Below are 13,104 nucleotides of genomic sequence, written 5' to 3' on the forward strand. Positions count from 1 at the left end.
GAGTTTGTTAAACCTCCTTCCTGAAATGGGCCCAGGACCTAGATCCATCTAACCCTGCTGCTGGCTGGATTATTAAAGCTGCCTCCTTTTCTTGGTTCTGCTGTTGAATGCCTCCAAAACTACTCTTGATCTGGACTTTCAATAATATTTATGGTGTGTTTGCTGCTTCTGAACTTTATATATGTCTAACTTTATTAGACATGTCTGTGTGAATGTCTGTGGGCTGAACACAACTCACCAACCTGCCACTGAGTGTCCCTGTCTGACAGCTCTGTAATGGCCGTTCAGCCTGAACCAGATAAGGTAAAGTGCAGATAACAAAAACGAATAAACATGATAACTTTAACTATTTATACACATATGTGCTTCATAAGTATTTCCTGTGATAAAAGGCCGTAGCCTACTGCTCACGTTAATTTAAGCAGAAACTTTCAGAAAAAGCTGATATGAACATCTTAGTGAAAAACGTTCACAACTCGACAAATTGACTCAGAATATCAATCCAGTTCGACCATTATAGTCTGTTTGCACTAAGATTCAGTATTTCAGCTTTATGTAGACTTTAACAACCAGTTCTCTATGGAAGTCCTCCCAATCTGCTACTGAAGTAAAGCGAGGGACACGACAGGAGCAAAGAATCATTAAATATATTTAATGATTTAAGAATCATTAATATGTTAGTAAATAAATGAGCAGAACGCCCTCAAATAACCTTATCGATACACATCCTTACTGCAGATGTTAAACACACAAGTTTGCATAAAATGCCATCAGTTGAAAGCAGAACAAAAGGCTCCCGCACTTTCACCGTCGGAACTGAATCCGTGTGACACCCAGCGGAAGTAAACAACACAAGTGCCCGTCGTTCTTTCAGCTGAAACTAAGCAACGATGTGTCCAGTTGAGTCTCTGAGAGAGTTTGTCACCGAGCGACTAACTGCTGCTGCTGAAGAAATCGTCCGAGCAGTTGAAGACACTATCGCCGAGTACAAGGAGGAGATCGCTCGGCAGCGCAGACTGCTGCAGCTCGTTGGGACACCCGAAGTCAAGTTACACAGGATAGGTGAGTAGGCTACGCACGTCATTAGTTTAACTATGATTACAAAAGGGTTTGTTGAGTTATAAAAAAAGTTATAAACTATGTATGATGCAGTCAGGATGGGATTATTTTGCATTTTGTTTGTGAAGAACTCAAGATGGCCATTTGTTCCTCACCTTCCCTCTCTATTTCTCTGACTGTAAAGAATTGATCTAATAATAATAATAATAATAATAATAATAATAATACATTTTATTTAAAGACGCCTTTCTTGGCACTCAAGGACGCCGCACAGGGAGTTCATGAATTAAGAACAGCAAAACAAATACTATACAACAGCAAAACAAATACTATACAACAGCAAAACAAATACTATACAACAGCAAAACAAATACTATACAACAGCAAAACAAATACTATACAACAGCAAAACAAATACTATACAACAGCAAAACAAATCCTATACAACAGCAAAACAAATACTACACAACAGCGAAACAAATACTACACAACAGCGAAACAAATACTATACAACAGCAAAACAAATACTATACAACAGCAAAACAAATACTATACAACAGCAAAACAAATACTACACAACAGCAAAACAAATCCTATACAACAGCAAAACAAATACTATACAACAGCGAAACAAATACTATACAACAGCGAAACAAATACTATACAACAGCGAAACAAATACTATACAACAGCAAAACAAATACTATACAACAGCAAACAAATACTATACAACAGCGAAACAAATACTATACAAAACAAATACTGTACAACAGCAAAACAAATACTATACAACAGCAAAACAAATACTATACAACAGCAAACAAATACTATACAACAGCGAAACAAATACTATACAAAACAAATACTATACAACAGCGAAACAAATACTATACAAAACAAATACTATACAACAGCAAAACAAATACTATACAACAGCGAAACAAATACTATACAAAACAAATACTATACAACAGCAAAACAAATACTATACAGCAAAACAAATACTATACAACAGCAAAACAAATACTATACAACAGCGAAACAAATACTATACAAAGCGAAACAAAACCCATACTATACATCTGGTCAAGTCTGGCATTTAACATATGGAAAGGAGCTTCCTGCTACAACGCCAGGAGGGGACCTGCTGTCTCCTGTCCCCTGGGGTCTTAGTCTGGGCTAAGACAATACAATGTTGATTATGTTAGAATTTCACATTTACACGACAGACCCATTTGTTCTTTAACCAAAATGACCCCCAAAGGGGCAGAGTTTAGCGGCATGTTTACTCTCATTGGACAGCGAAGATGCACTCGGCATGCTGTCATGACAACGGCAGACCAATGATAATGGATCTGAATGCACCAGGCGGAAAAGGAACCGCCCCCAGGTGCAGGGCATACATGAATATTCAGGACTGGTTTCACGTGACTCCATCATGGGGGCAGCATGAATCCAGTCCGCTGTCAGCTGCAGTGTTATTATGTTGTTTTGTCTGATTGTCTTTGTCTTATCATCTTCATCACTGCTGTTGCATTAAACCTTTTCTTAATTCGCAATTCGACCCTCAGCCTCCTTCCTTTAGCGATCCGATCAAACGCGACGTTAGTTATGGATTTCTAACAGTTTTCAAAAGGTTTTTCAGCCAAATAAACATGAAATAAGTTAGTAATGTTTAGTTTAGTAAACATCGGGGTGAAGTTAGTTTAATGTTTGATATTCGTCGGTTTCACGGATGTTACTTTCTGTGTCAAAGCCTCAATTTCATTTAGTTTCAGGGTATGTTTGAGAGCTAATTTCGACAGACGTTTCACAGTTATATTTTAGGGGGGAGGGGATTTCAAAACGTTTTAATTTTATTCAGCTAACATGATGTCACAATGGACCAAACCACTAGACTCCATGTAAATAAACAGTCAGTCAGTTGGAGGCTGGGGAAGTGGCCTTGACCAACTTCCAATTTGATGGTTTGAAAGCCATGATGGCTCTCTCTCATGGGTGGGCCAAATTCTCTGGGCGGGCAAAGCAGAGAAAGAGGAGGTAAATTAAAGCTCAGATGGGCCGGTCTGGAATCTTGCCCCTTATGACCTCATTTCCTTTAGAAAGAGCAGGATACCCAGGGGTCGGTTTACACCTTTCACCATTTCTCAGTCCCTCCTGGATTTCGCAGCCTTTTTAAGATTGTTGCAGCCCAAAATGCCTGATGTTGCGGGAAGTTTCATAATAAAAAATTGCGATAAAAGTTGCAATGTTTTTGGAAGTTTGTTGCAATGAAGTTGCAGGAGAAAGAGAGATTTTTTGTTTTTTTTTGTATAGCTTTAAAAAAAAAAAAAATGCTGAGTTTTCCTAGTAACCTTATCAATAAGTCTGAGGATGCTGCAATGAAAGTGGTTGGATTTAAGACCAAAAAAATAATTATTTATTGAATTAATCAAATTTGAACATCTCTGTCAGTAGCTTGTTGATTTAACATTGCTAATTTCTTAACCTGGCCTAGGACACACATACAGTTTAATGAAGTACTTATTGGACTTTAACTTATAATTGCACTTACCTCAATTTAGGTCATCCTGTACGTCTTATCTCAGTTTTCTTATCTCAGTGTGTGTGTGTGTGTGTGTGTGTGTGTGTGTGTGTGTGTGTGTGTGTGTGTGTGTGTGTGTGTGTGTGTGTGTGTGTGTCCGTACGCGCGCGTCGGTCGCGGGGGGAACTCAGCAGCCCCGTCCGCTGCAGAGAGCCAACAAGATTGAAGTTGCGGCTTCAGAGTGAAAAATCGTTACACCGTATATTGATGTTAAAATGTATACAGGTTGGCAAGACAGTCAGAAATGTTCTGCACAACCTTCCACTGTACATTTTGTTGGTGAATGTGAGATATTAGAGTCACACGCGTATTGTCTTCATATCGGAAACAAGGAAATTAATTGGTGACGTACATGTGACGTCAACCTTTTCTCACTCTCGCTTGGTCATAGGTTCTCAGAGTCACATACTGATACAAAGTCTGGCACGTGGGACTGCTGGGATTGGTTGAAGTCGCGGGTACCTCCAGTTATTGGTCAAATTTGTGCAGTGCCCTGCTATGCTACAAAGAACTATTTTTGGGACTGTTATTGCCACCCTTATTCTAACCCCAACCGGCCCGTCAGACGCCGCCTACCAAGAGCCTGGGTCTGACCGAGGTTTCTGCCTAAAAGGAAGTTTTTCCTCGCCACTGTCGCACTGTTGCTTGCTCTGGAGGAAACTACTAGAACTGTTGAGTCCTTGTAAATTCTGGAGTGTGGTCTAGACCTACTCTATCTGTAAAGTGTCTTGAAATAACGCTTGTTATGAATTGATACTGTAAATAAAATTTAATTGAATATGTATATAAAAATTAAAAAAACTACATACTATGTACATTAATATCGCTACTGCTATTAATACTTAGCTAGTGTTATTCGGATGTGCACCAAGCATTAGGCACAAGACCAAGGCTGACTGCTCTGATAAACACACTGGATAAGCTAACATTACACCAAAAATGTAAACGGAGAGTCGCAGCGGAGCTGAAATCTTCTTTTTTCCTTCATTGCTACAACTGTCGTCGTCAAGCTGTAGGATCAATACTGCTAGCACTGCCATACTCCCTGTACACATATTTAAAGACTGTCCAGTAGAGTTCATAGACAGTGTTTTAAAAAGTGCTTTTCTGCAATCTGCGCTTTAGTAAATGTGATTTTTACTGACTTTAATTATAATTAGTGCTGTCAAACAATTAAAATATTAATCGTGATTAATCGCATTATTGTCATAGTTAACTTGCATATAATCGCAATTAATTGCACATTTTGATCTATTCTAAATGTCCCTTGATTTCTTTTTGCCCCAAATATTATTATATATTGAAAACAACATTGGCATATAGCTTACTGTAGTGTTCAATTTCACACTAACATTCTCACTTGGAGAAATCATTCACACTTTGAGCAAATAATCTCTCACACAGTGTAACCCTGTCCATCAACATAAAAAATAATTTGATAAGGGGGGCGGAGAATTTGCATCAGCTGTGTGCTTGGCCATCAAGTGGTATTTCAGACTGGACAAGGTGCGATGATAGTTCAGTTCACAACGACAAAACACACATCACTTTGGTCTTGTTAATGGAACCATTGGCAACTTTTAAAAAGTAAACTTTCCATCCAGGATCTTTTTGTCGTCCATTTCGGCGTCTCGCGGTCGCCATCCACTTAAAACGTAGCGTTACTACTTTTTGGTCGGCTCACAAGCCCAAACAAGTGTGTGTGTGTGTGGTAGATCCGGTGTGCTGTTGTGGTTTTTCTAACACTACTGGTTATTGCAACAGCATGTGAAAAAAACTACAAAGTTTGCTAGGCCAAAAAGAACGTTAATCTTGCGAATAAAAAAAAATGTACGCCGTAAAAATGGGTTTGCGTTGACACGTTTAACCGACTAGCACTAATTATGATGTTCACACAAGGCTTACTTGTCAGTGCTTTATGTTGTCATGGTAGTTATTACATTAACAATATTAATATAAGTATCCCAAGGCTGAACATTCAACATATCAGTCACTGTGATTAAAGTAGTTTATGAATAGTCATTCAGATAAATTCATGCATCACCTAATTTAATCAATATAATAACCGTAAAGGACAGTTTGTTTAATCCATCTAATATTGTGTTAGTCATACAATCATTTGTTTCTTTGTTAACTAATACAGCAGATAATTAGCTTAAAAAATAATCACATTTTAAATTGCATTAAATTGCAATATTGGTGAAAAAAATCACAATTCGATTATTTTCCAAAATTGTTCAGCCCTATTGAAAATACCATATCAGTATCTCGGATCTGTTGGCTATTTAATGTATATTTCAAGATTATTATTTTAACATGTTTATCATTAATTAATATATTGACATCAAACCACCTGCAATTGGTCTCAGACATGCTCTCACAACTTTCACAGCTGTTAGTTTGTGAGAGAAAAAATCCTTTGAAAATACCATATCAATATCCCTGATCTGTCGTCTGATGAAATGCTTGTTAAAAAGATTATTTCAGCACGTTTGTCATTAATAATTATATTGACATCAAACTGCCTGTAATATGTCTCAGACATCCTCACAACTTTCACAGCTGTTAGTTTGTGAAAAAGACTTTAGTAATTGCTTTATTATCTTCACTGACCTATCGTGTAAAAATAATCCCTTAAATAGGTTTTTCATTCATTTAATTCAATCTACTAGAGAACAAATTACCTCTTACATTTCTCAGACAACCTCTCAGAGCTTTAACCTCTCATGAATTTGCTGAAATTCCATGCTTTTTGGTCTAAACGACATACTCATATTAAAAGTGGTACAACTCCCATATACTTTGGCCGTCTGGGGTCTGCCTAATATCATTGGAAATGTAACACACTCAGGTTTTTGTTACAAGTGTCACGTTGATTCAAGGCCTTGCTGACACAGAGTTACAGAGGCTTGAATGGAGTTTTTTTCTGACCATGTCATATATCTGTAAACTGACTAAAATGCACTGTTGTAAAGACATCTAGGTGAGATACAGACAACACAAGACCAGAGCTACATGTCTCAGCTTAATACAGAAGAAAGAACTTTTTTCAAAAGACCCAAAAATGGATTTTATATGAATTTGAATGTACAGTACATGAAGGTATGTATTTTTCTGTTTTTCTTAGATCCTTTTGGAAAGCTCAAAGAAAAAAGTGCAAAATACAAAACTTCTCAAATACAAAAACACACACACATCAATCACACAATACTTAAAATAACTATATACATAAATATATAGAAATAAGTAATTACAAACTGTTCATGGAGTGCTATGCATTATTATAGTCAGTGTTTATGATAAAACACAAAACTAGCCATCAGAGGGTTCAAATTTCATTGGAATCCAAGGCTTGTTTGAATCGTCTCCTTATTGGCCAAAAAGGTAGGAGGGTCTCGTAATAGGAAATTTTAACTGGTTCGAGCAACTGGTGCCACATCGCTTCAGAGCCATCATTGGCTTTCCGCAAGTCTATCTCAGCCTACAAGGAACTTTTTTTTTTATTATTCCTAAGGCTTGGAAATAATCATAGTCACAACCGCTACAGTGCTCAATGACCTATTTTGAGGAGGAAATAAACTACAATTTGTTTTTGCCCGTGAAGGCAGGGAGGACACCCACCAGACTACCTGGCACTCGAAGGATTGTTGTCGGCTGCGGGAGGCGAGGAAGACGGGAACAAAGGCTGCCTGCCTGGCTAAGGGAACTACCACACAGATCGATAAACAACACATCAGATTGATCACACACAAAATGGATGAGCTACAAATATACACGGATAATTAATAATATAATAATAATTTTCACAAAAGCCTGGCTGAACACACTTTCACTAGCACATCGCCTGGCAGGCACGCTCTCTACAGAAGCAAAACAAAATATAAGCCACCTGGACGAGAAATTGTAAATTGATAATTTTGCTGAAAGGACCCCCAGAAAACGCTAAAGTGATCATGGTGAGGTAAAAAAGACTTGGATCCATACAGGCAATGACACAAACGCTCACAGAACATACAATTTGCTACATTGAAGAGTTATGACATCAGATTGGGTTGTGAATGGACAAGTACGACAAGTCTATGACCTGGAAATGATGCTAAATTATTTAACTGCACTACTTAATGGCGACAATGATGAGACCTGATAAGGACTATTCCTTTCTATTTAATGACATGGACGGTTATACATTTAGTTATTTACACTGTGTTCTGCCATTATCTAATGGTAGGGTGTTTGATACTATCGCGTATTCCATGGGCCATCTCATCCTCCTGAGCTCCGTAGCAAACAATGTGACGGTGAGATAGCGTTGATTAAGCGTTGAAAATGGGACATTTTCAGCCCTGTTCTGTTCGTACGCCCCTTTTATAAATGAGACCCCATGATCTCTATAGGGTAAATGAGTGTAAAATAAAGCCAATCACCATATCAGATCATGCTCCATTCACCTTGAAAATAAATATAGGGCCAAGTACTGGAGGCTCAATTTCTCATTGTTAAATAACAATTTAATAAAAAAAGAATACACAAGCAATTAAATTATTTGAGGTAAATGAAGATAACTTTGTGGAAGGAGCTAAGCAGTGATGAGGGGCTGTATTATTGCCATTTCCTCTAGATTGAAAAAGCTTAAGGTTAAGTAAACAGGAGGAGCTAGTGAAAGAAATTAAGAACTAGAAACAGAACATCAACAATCTAGAAGTACAAACAAACAAGAAGTATTGCATGCACTGAAAGACAAGGAAAAACTTGAACTACTAACATACAAAGCAGAGGGGCATTAAGATTCATAAATAGAAAATATTATGAAATGAGTAACAAAGTGAGACACTTGTTGGCTTTCCAATTGTGGATGGCGCAAAATGGCAGGACAGTTCAGAAAATAAAAAGCCCAGATAGAGACGAAATCTTAACACAACCTACTGATATTAGGCAAAGGCTTTTTCTCATTCTAGAGAAATGTATATGAGGAGCAGGTGGATCTACACAAAAAGACAAGATAGTCTTTTTTTTATCCATCAAATAGGCCAAACTAACATCTGACATGTATCTGCCAATTTCAGAAAAGAAATCAGGGACAATATCTTAAAACTTAAAAAACATCCCTAGGAGGTGGTCAGAAAACATAGGCACTATGACTCTAGTGTGGCTACTTTGCTCTGAAGCTAAGCACTATCAGTCTCTCACTTCTCCCTCGCTCTATCATCCACACACGCACATACACACACACGCTGGCTCGACGCACACAACAGCGCACAAGTATAAACATCAGGGCGCTTATGTTATTTGCACTACAAAAAGTGTATATATTTTATATGTTTGTATTAAGTGTCCATTTCATTATACTATTCAGATTTACCATAGATAATTGAACTTGCACATGTATTTTAAGTTACATTTAAGAGGGGTGGAGGAGTCACCTTCTAGCATTTAAACATTTATTTGAAAGTAACGCACTAGTTACTTTTATAATTTGTAACTGAGTATCTAATATAGTTACTTTTTGGAAGAAGTAACTGTAACTAATTACTTTTTAAAAGTAACTTGCCCCACACTGGATACTTTCTGAACCAGTGAAGCTTTCAATCCAATTGTCAAAAAAAAAAGGTTCAGTACTGAAAGCTTCAGTACTCTATGAGGACATCTGGTGGTGAAAGGAAGGATAGCATTGTTACAAACTGTTCCACACATGGTCCTGGGACGCGTTGTTATGTCCCAGTGTATTGTTTAATTGTATTAAATAAAAATATTTGATCACAAAACAAATAAAACTGTTTCACAGATATTAGCCATGAATGTGTTTTGAGAATGTGTACATTTTGAGAATGAATTCATGGATAAATAAATAATGACTAATAATAACTAAGCCTATTTGGGACCATGCATAATAAAAACTGTAATTGTCTTCTCCACAAAGTAAAACAATAAAGTAAGGGTTTTGGTTGTGAACGTGTCTTGTTTGTAAAAAAAAAATACATAATGAAGAACACATTGCACACACAATTCTGTGAGTATATATAGACTAGAGCAGCATTATCTCCTCAGCCAAATAGGTGAGATGGACAGTGCAGAAGGCGTATATGATATATGAGCAATAGAATAACAGCGTATTGCCAACCTTGTTGGGCAAAATCAAATCAGTGTTCCCACATCTCTGGTCGCCCTCTCTTCGCAACAGGTTCCATGTCTAATTCTCGCTAAACTCTATCAACACTATAAACTTTCTACACACTATAAAATTACCTGCAATAAACTTTCTACTTGCTATAAAGTTATTTTACTTGCAATAAATTCTCCACTCGCTATAAACTTCCTACTGGCTATACACTTTCTACAGAGAAGGCACTCTCTAGCTCTCCTGACTCTGTTGACTCTTCTACTGCAACAACCTACAAAGCTACAAATCATATAGCTTTGAATTAAACTTTGAAACAGTCACAGTGGTGTGTATGGCTGCACAATTAATCAAATTTTAATCTAGATCACAATTTTGGCTTCCCACAATCAAATTTGCGTGATTGAGCGATTTTTTTTTTTTAAATGCGTCATTTCATAGAACACTCTTTTTTTTTGGAGAGCCCATCTACCGCTCCGCCAACCCCTGTCTGATCATGTGCCAGTCAGAGTTCCCTGTACCGCGCAGCTTAGTTTCTAGATGGAGACAGTCACAGAGGACAGAGTAACGTGAGGAAAATTCAACAGATAGCAGTCAGTTATACGTCGGTCTCAAAGTTCACCAGTTTACTAGTAAACGCAACATTTTGTCCGGTCTGTGTTGTTTTTCAGACAACAGCAGTGACCAGAGGTGGGTAGTAACGAGTTACATTTACTCCGTTACATTTACTTGAGTACATTTTTGAAAAAATTGTACTTCTAGGAGTAGTTTTAAATCACTATACTGTTACTTGTACTTGAGTAGATTAGTGAAGAAGAAACTGTACTCTTACTCCGCTACATTAGGCTACAAGGAGCTCGTTACTTTTCTTTTTACCTCTTTGGTATTCTACGCGTCATTGTTTTTACCCCCGCTCATTTTACGTCTCATTTTAATGTTTTATTTTGACAGAGAGAGAGACTTCCGCTTAAGGCTCTACCACGTGACTGTGTTCCACCAATCAAACGGCGTTGTGCAGTCACGTGACCATACTCGTTCTCAGCGGCGGGACCATAGACTGTATATATCTATGGGCGGGACGTGTTACCTTACAGTCGTAGTAAATCAAAGAATGTCGCCAAGGCAACACAGACGTGGAGACGTGAACCCCCCGGCCTCATAGTGAAAGCATTGTTACCTTTTAGTAAAAGTGCGAAACAGCAGCTACATCATGCGGCGTCTTCTGTGTCGACCAAAACAAACGGACATGTGAGCGTTCAACAACTCAACATCTAACCTGAGGAGACGTAGCGGTAGTTTTAGTTTTTGCTGTGGAGAGGTGATGTTTGTCTTTTAGGTTACATACAGTATGTTTTGCACATGCAGTATCCATCCAAATTGAATGTGACAAGTCTCTCACTTAAGCCATTTTGTAATTAATAAATTAATTTTAATTTATTTTATTGATTGGATGAACAATAGTTTGCTTAAATATGATTATTTTGTATTTTGTCTGATTGATGCTTGTGTTAAGAAATAAATCAGACGTTACTCAACAGTTACTACTTGAGTAGTTTTTTCATCAAGTACTTTTTTACTCTTACTCAAGTAATTATTTGGATGACTACTTTTACTTTAACTTGAGTCGTATTATTCTGAAGTAACAGTACTTTTACTTGAGTAAAAGTTTTGGCTACTCTACCCACCTCTGGCAGTGACCAGTGCTAGTTAGTGTCTGTTAGCTCACAGGGCGCTAGCGTGCAAGTAACATTTTCCCTCCAGGTTGCAACGGTGCACCTAATGTCCTTGCATCCGCTGCAATGTTGTTTATATGGATATGGTTTAATTTTGCCTTACATGACCCATTTCAATTCAATTTTATTTATAGTATCAATTCATAACAAGCGTTATCTCAAGACACTTTACAGATCTAGATGTAGGTCTAGACCACACTCCAGAATATACAAGGACCCAACAGTTCTAGTAGTTTCCTCCAGAGCAAGCAACAGTGCGACAGTGGCGAGGAAAAACTTCCTTTTAGGAAGAAACCTCATTCAGACCCAGGCTCTTGGTAGGCGGTGTCTGACGACCGGTTGGGGTTAAAATGAAGGGTAGCAGTAACAGTCACAAAAAATAAATAAAAATAAAATAAATAGTAGTTTGTTTGTAGTAGTTCTTTGTAGCATAGCAGGGCCCTGTGCAGCGTTACAAGGCACAGCAGGACGTAGCTGGGCATCGCAGGACGTAGCAGGATGTAACATGGCATCGCAGGACGTGTAGCGGGACCATGGCGACAGCTGCTACCCTGATTTTTGGCGCCTCCCTGATCGAAGGAAACATGCTGGGGAAAAAGAACATAAGGACTCCGGGGAATGACTCCCCGGAGTCCTTATGTTCTTAACTAGGCTCGTAACTAGGTTAGTAGCTAGGTTAGTAACAGGCATTTCTGGGACATGGATGCACACAAATGGAAAGATAGAAAGATAAATAGATGAGAGAGGAACTCGGTGTGTCAAAGGAAGTCCCCCAGCAGTCTAAAACTATTACAACATAACTAAGAGAGACAGGGTAAAGAGAGGAGCCTGGCCAGGCTAGAATTCTCACCAACCTGATCCCATCCCTCTGTCTAGAGGAGATGGGAAGAGAGAGAGAGAGAGAGAGAGAGAGAGATCCATCCCTCTGTCTAGAGGAGATGGGAAGAGAGAGAGAGAGAGAGATCCATCCCTCTGTCTAGAGGAGATGGGAAGAGAGAGAGAGAGATCCATCCCTCTGTCTAGAGGAGATGGGGGGAGGGAGAGAGAGAGAGAGACCCATCCCTCTGTCTAGAGGAGATGGGGAGAGAGAGAGAGACTCATCCCTCTGTCTAGAGGAGGTGGGTGTGAGAGAGAGAGAGATATCCATCCCTCTATCTAGAGGAGGTGGACGAGAGAGGGGGAGAGAGAGAGAGAGAGAGAGAGAGAGTGAGACATAACCATCCCTCTGTCTAGAGGAGGTGGCTATGAGAGAGAGAGAGAATTCAATTTAATTTATATAGTGCTTAATCACAACAACAGTTATCTCTTTGCCTATAGCGGCGTAACTAAGGGATGGTTCAGGACTCTCTGAGCCAGCCCTAACTATAAGCTTTATCAAAGAGGAAAGTCTTAAGCCTACTCTTAAATGTGGAGACAGTGTCTGCCTCCCGAACCCAAACTGGAACCTGGTTCCACAGGAGCGGAGCCTGATAGCTGAACGCTCTGGCTCCCGTTCTACTTTTAGAGACTCTAGGAACCACAAGTAACCCTGCATTCTGGGAGCGCAGCGCTCTGGTGGGGTAGTAAGATACTAGGAGCTCTTTAAGATAAGATGGTGCATGACCATAAAGACC

The 13,104-nt window shown here is 38.7% G+C and overlaps 1 protein-coding gene across 3 annotated transcripts in view; it reads left to right on the forward strand.

Annotated features, from left to right (window-relative positions):
- The first annotated feature begins 835 nt into the window (after positions 1-835).
- Positions 836-13,104, forward strand: part of LOC116684955 (zinc finger protein 79-like) — a 41,025-nt gene continuing 28,756 nt past the window's right edge. For all 3 annotated transcript variants that reach the window (XM_032510310.1, XM_032510308.1, XM_032510309.1), the window contains exon 1: positions 836-1,062. In XM_032510310.1, the coding sequence (XP_032366201.1) occupies positions 891-1,062 (172 nt within the window). In that variant the 5' untranslated portion in view covers positions 836-890. The remainder of the gene's footprint in view (positions 1,063-13,104) is intronic.

Source organism: Etheostoma spectabile, unplaced genomic scaffold (assembly GCF_008692095.1).
Source record: "Etheostoma spectabile isolate EspeVRDwgs_2016 unplaced genomic scaffold, UIUC_Espe_1.0 scaffold00569425, whole genome shotgun sequence".
NCBI lineage: Eukaryota > Metazoa > Chordata > Actinopteri > Perciformes > Percidae > Etheostoma > Etheostoma spectabile.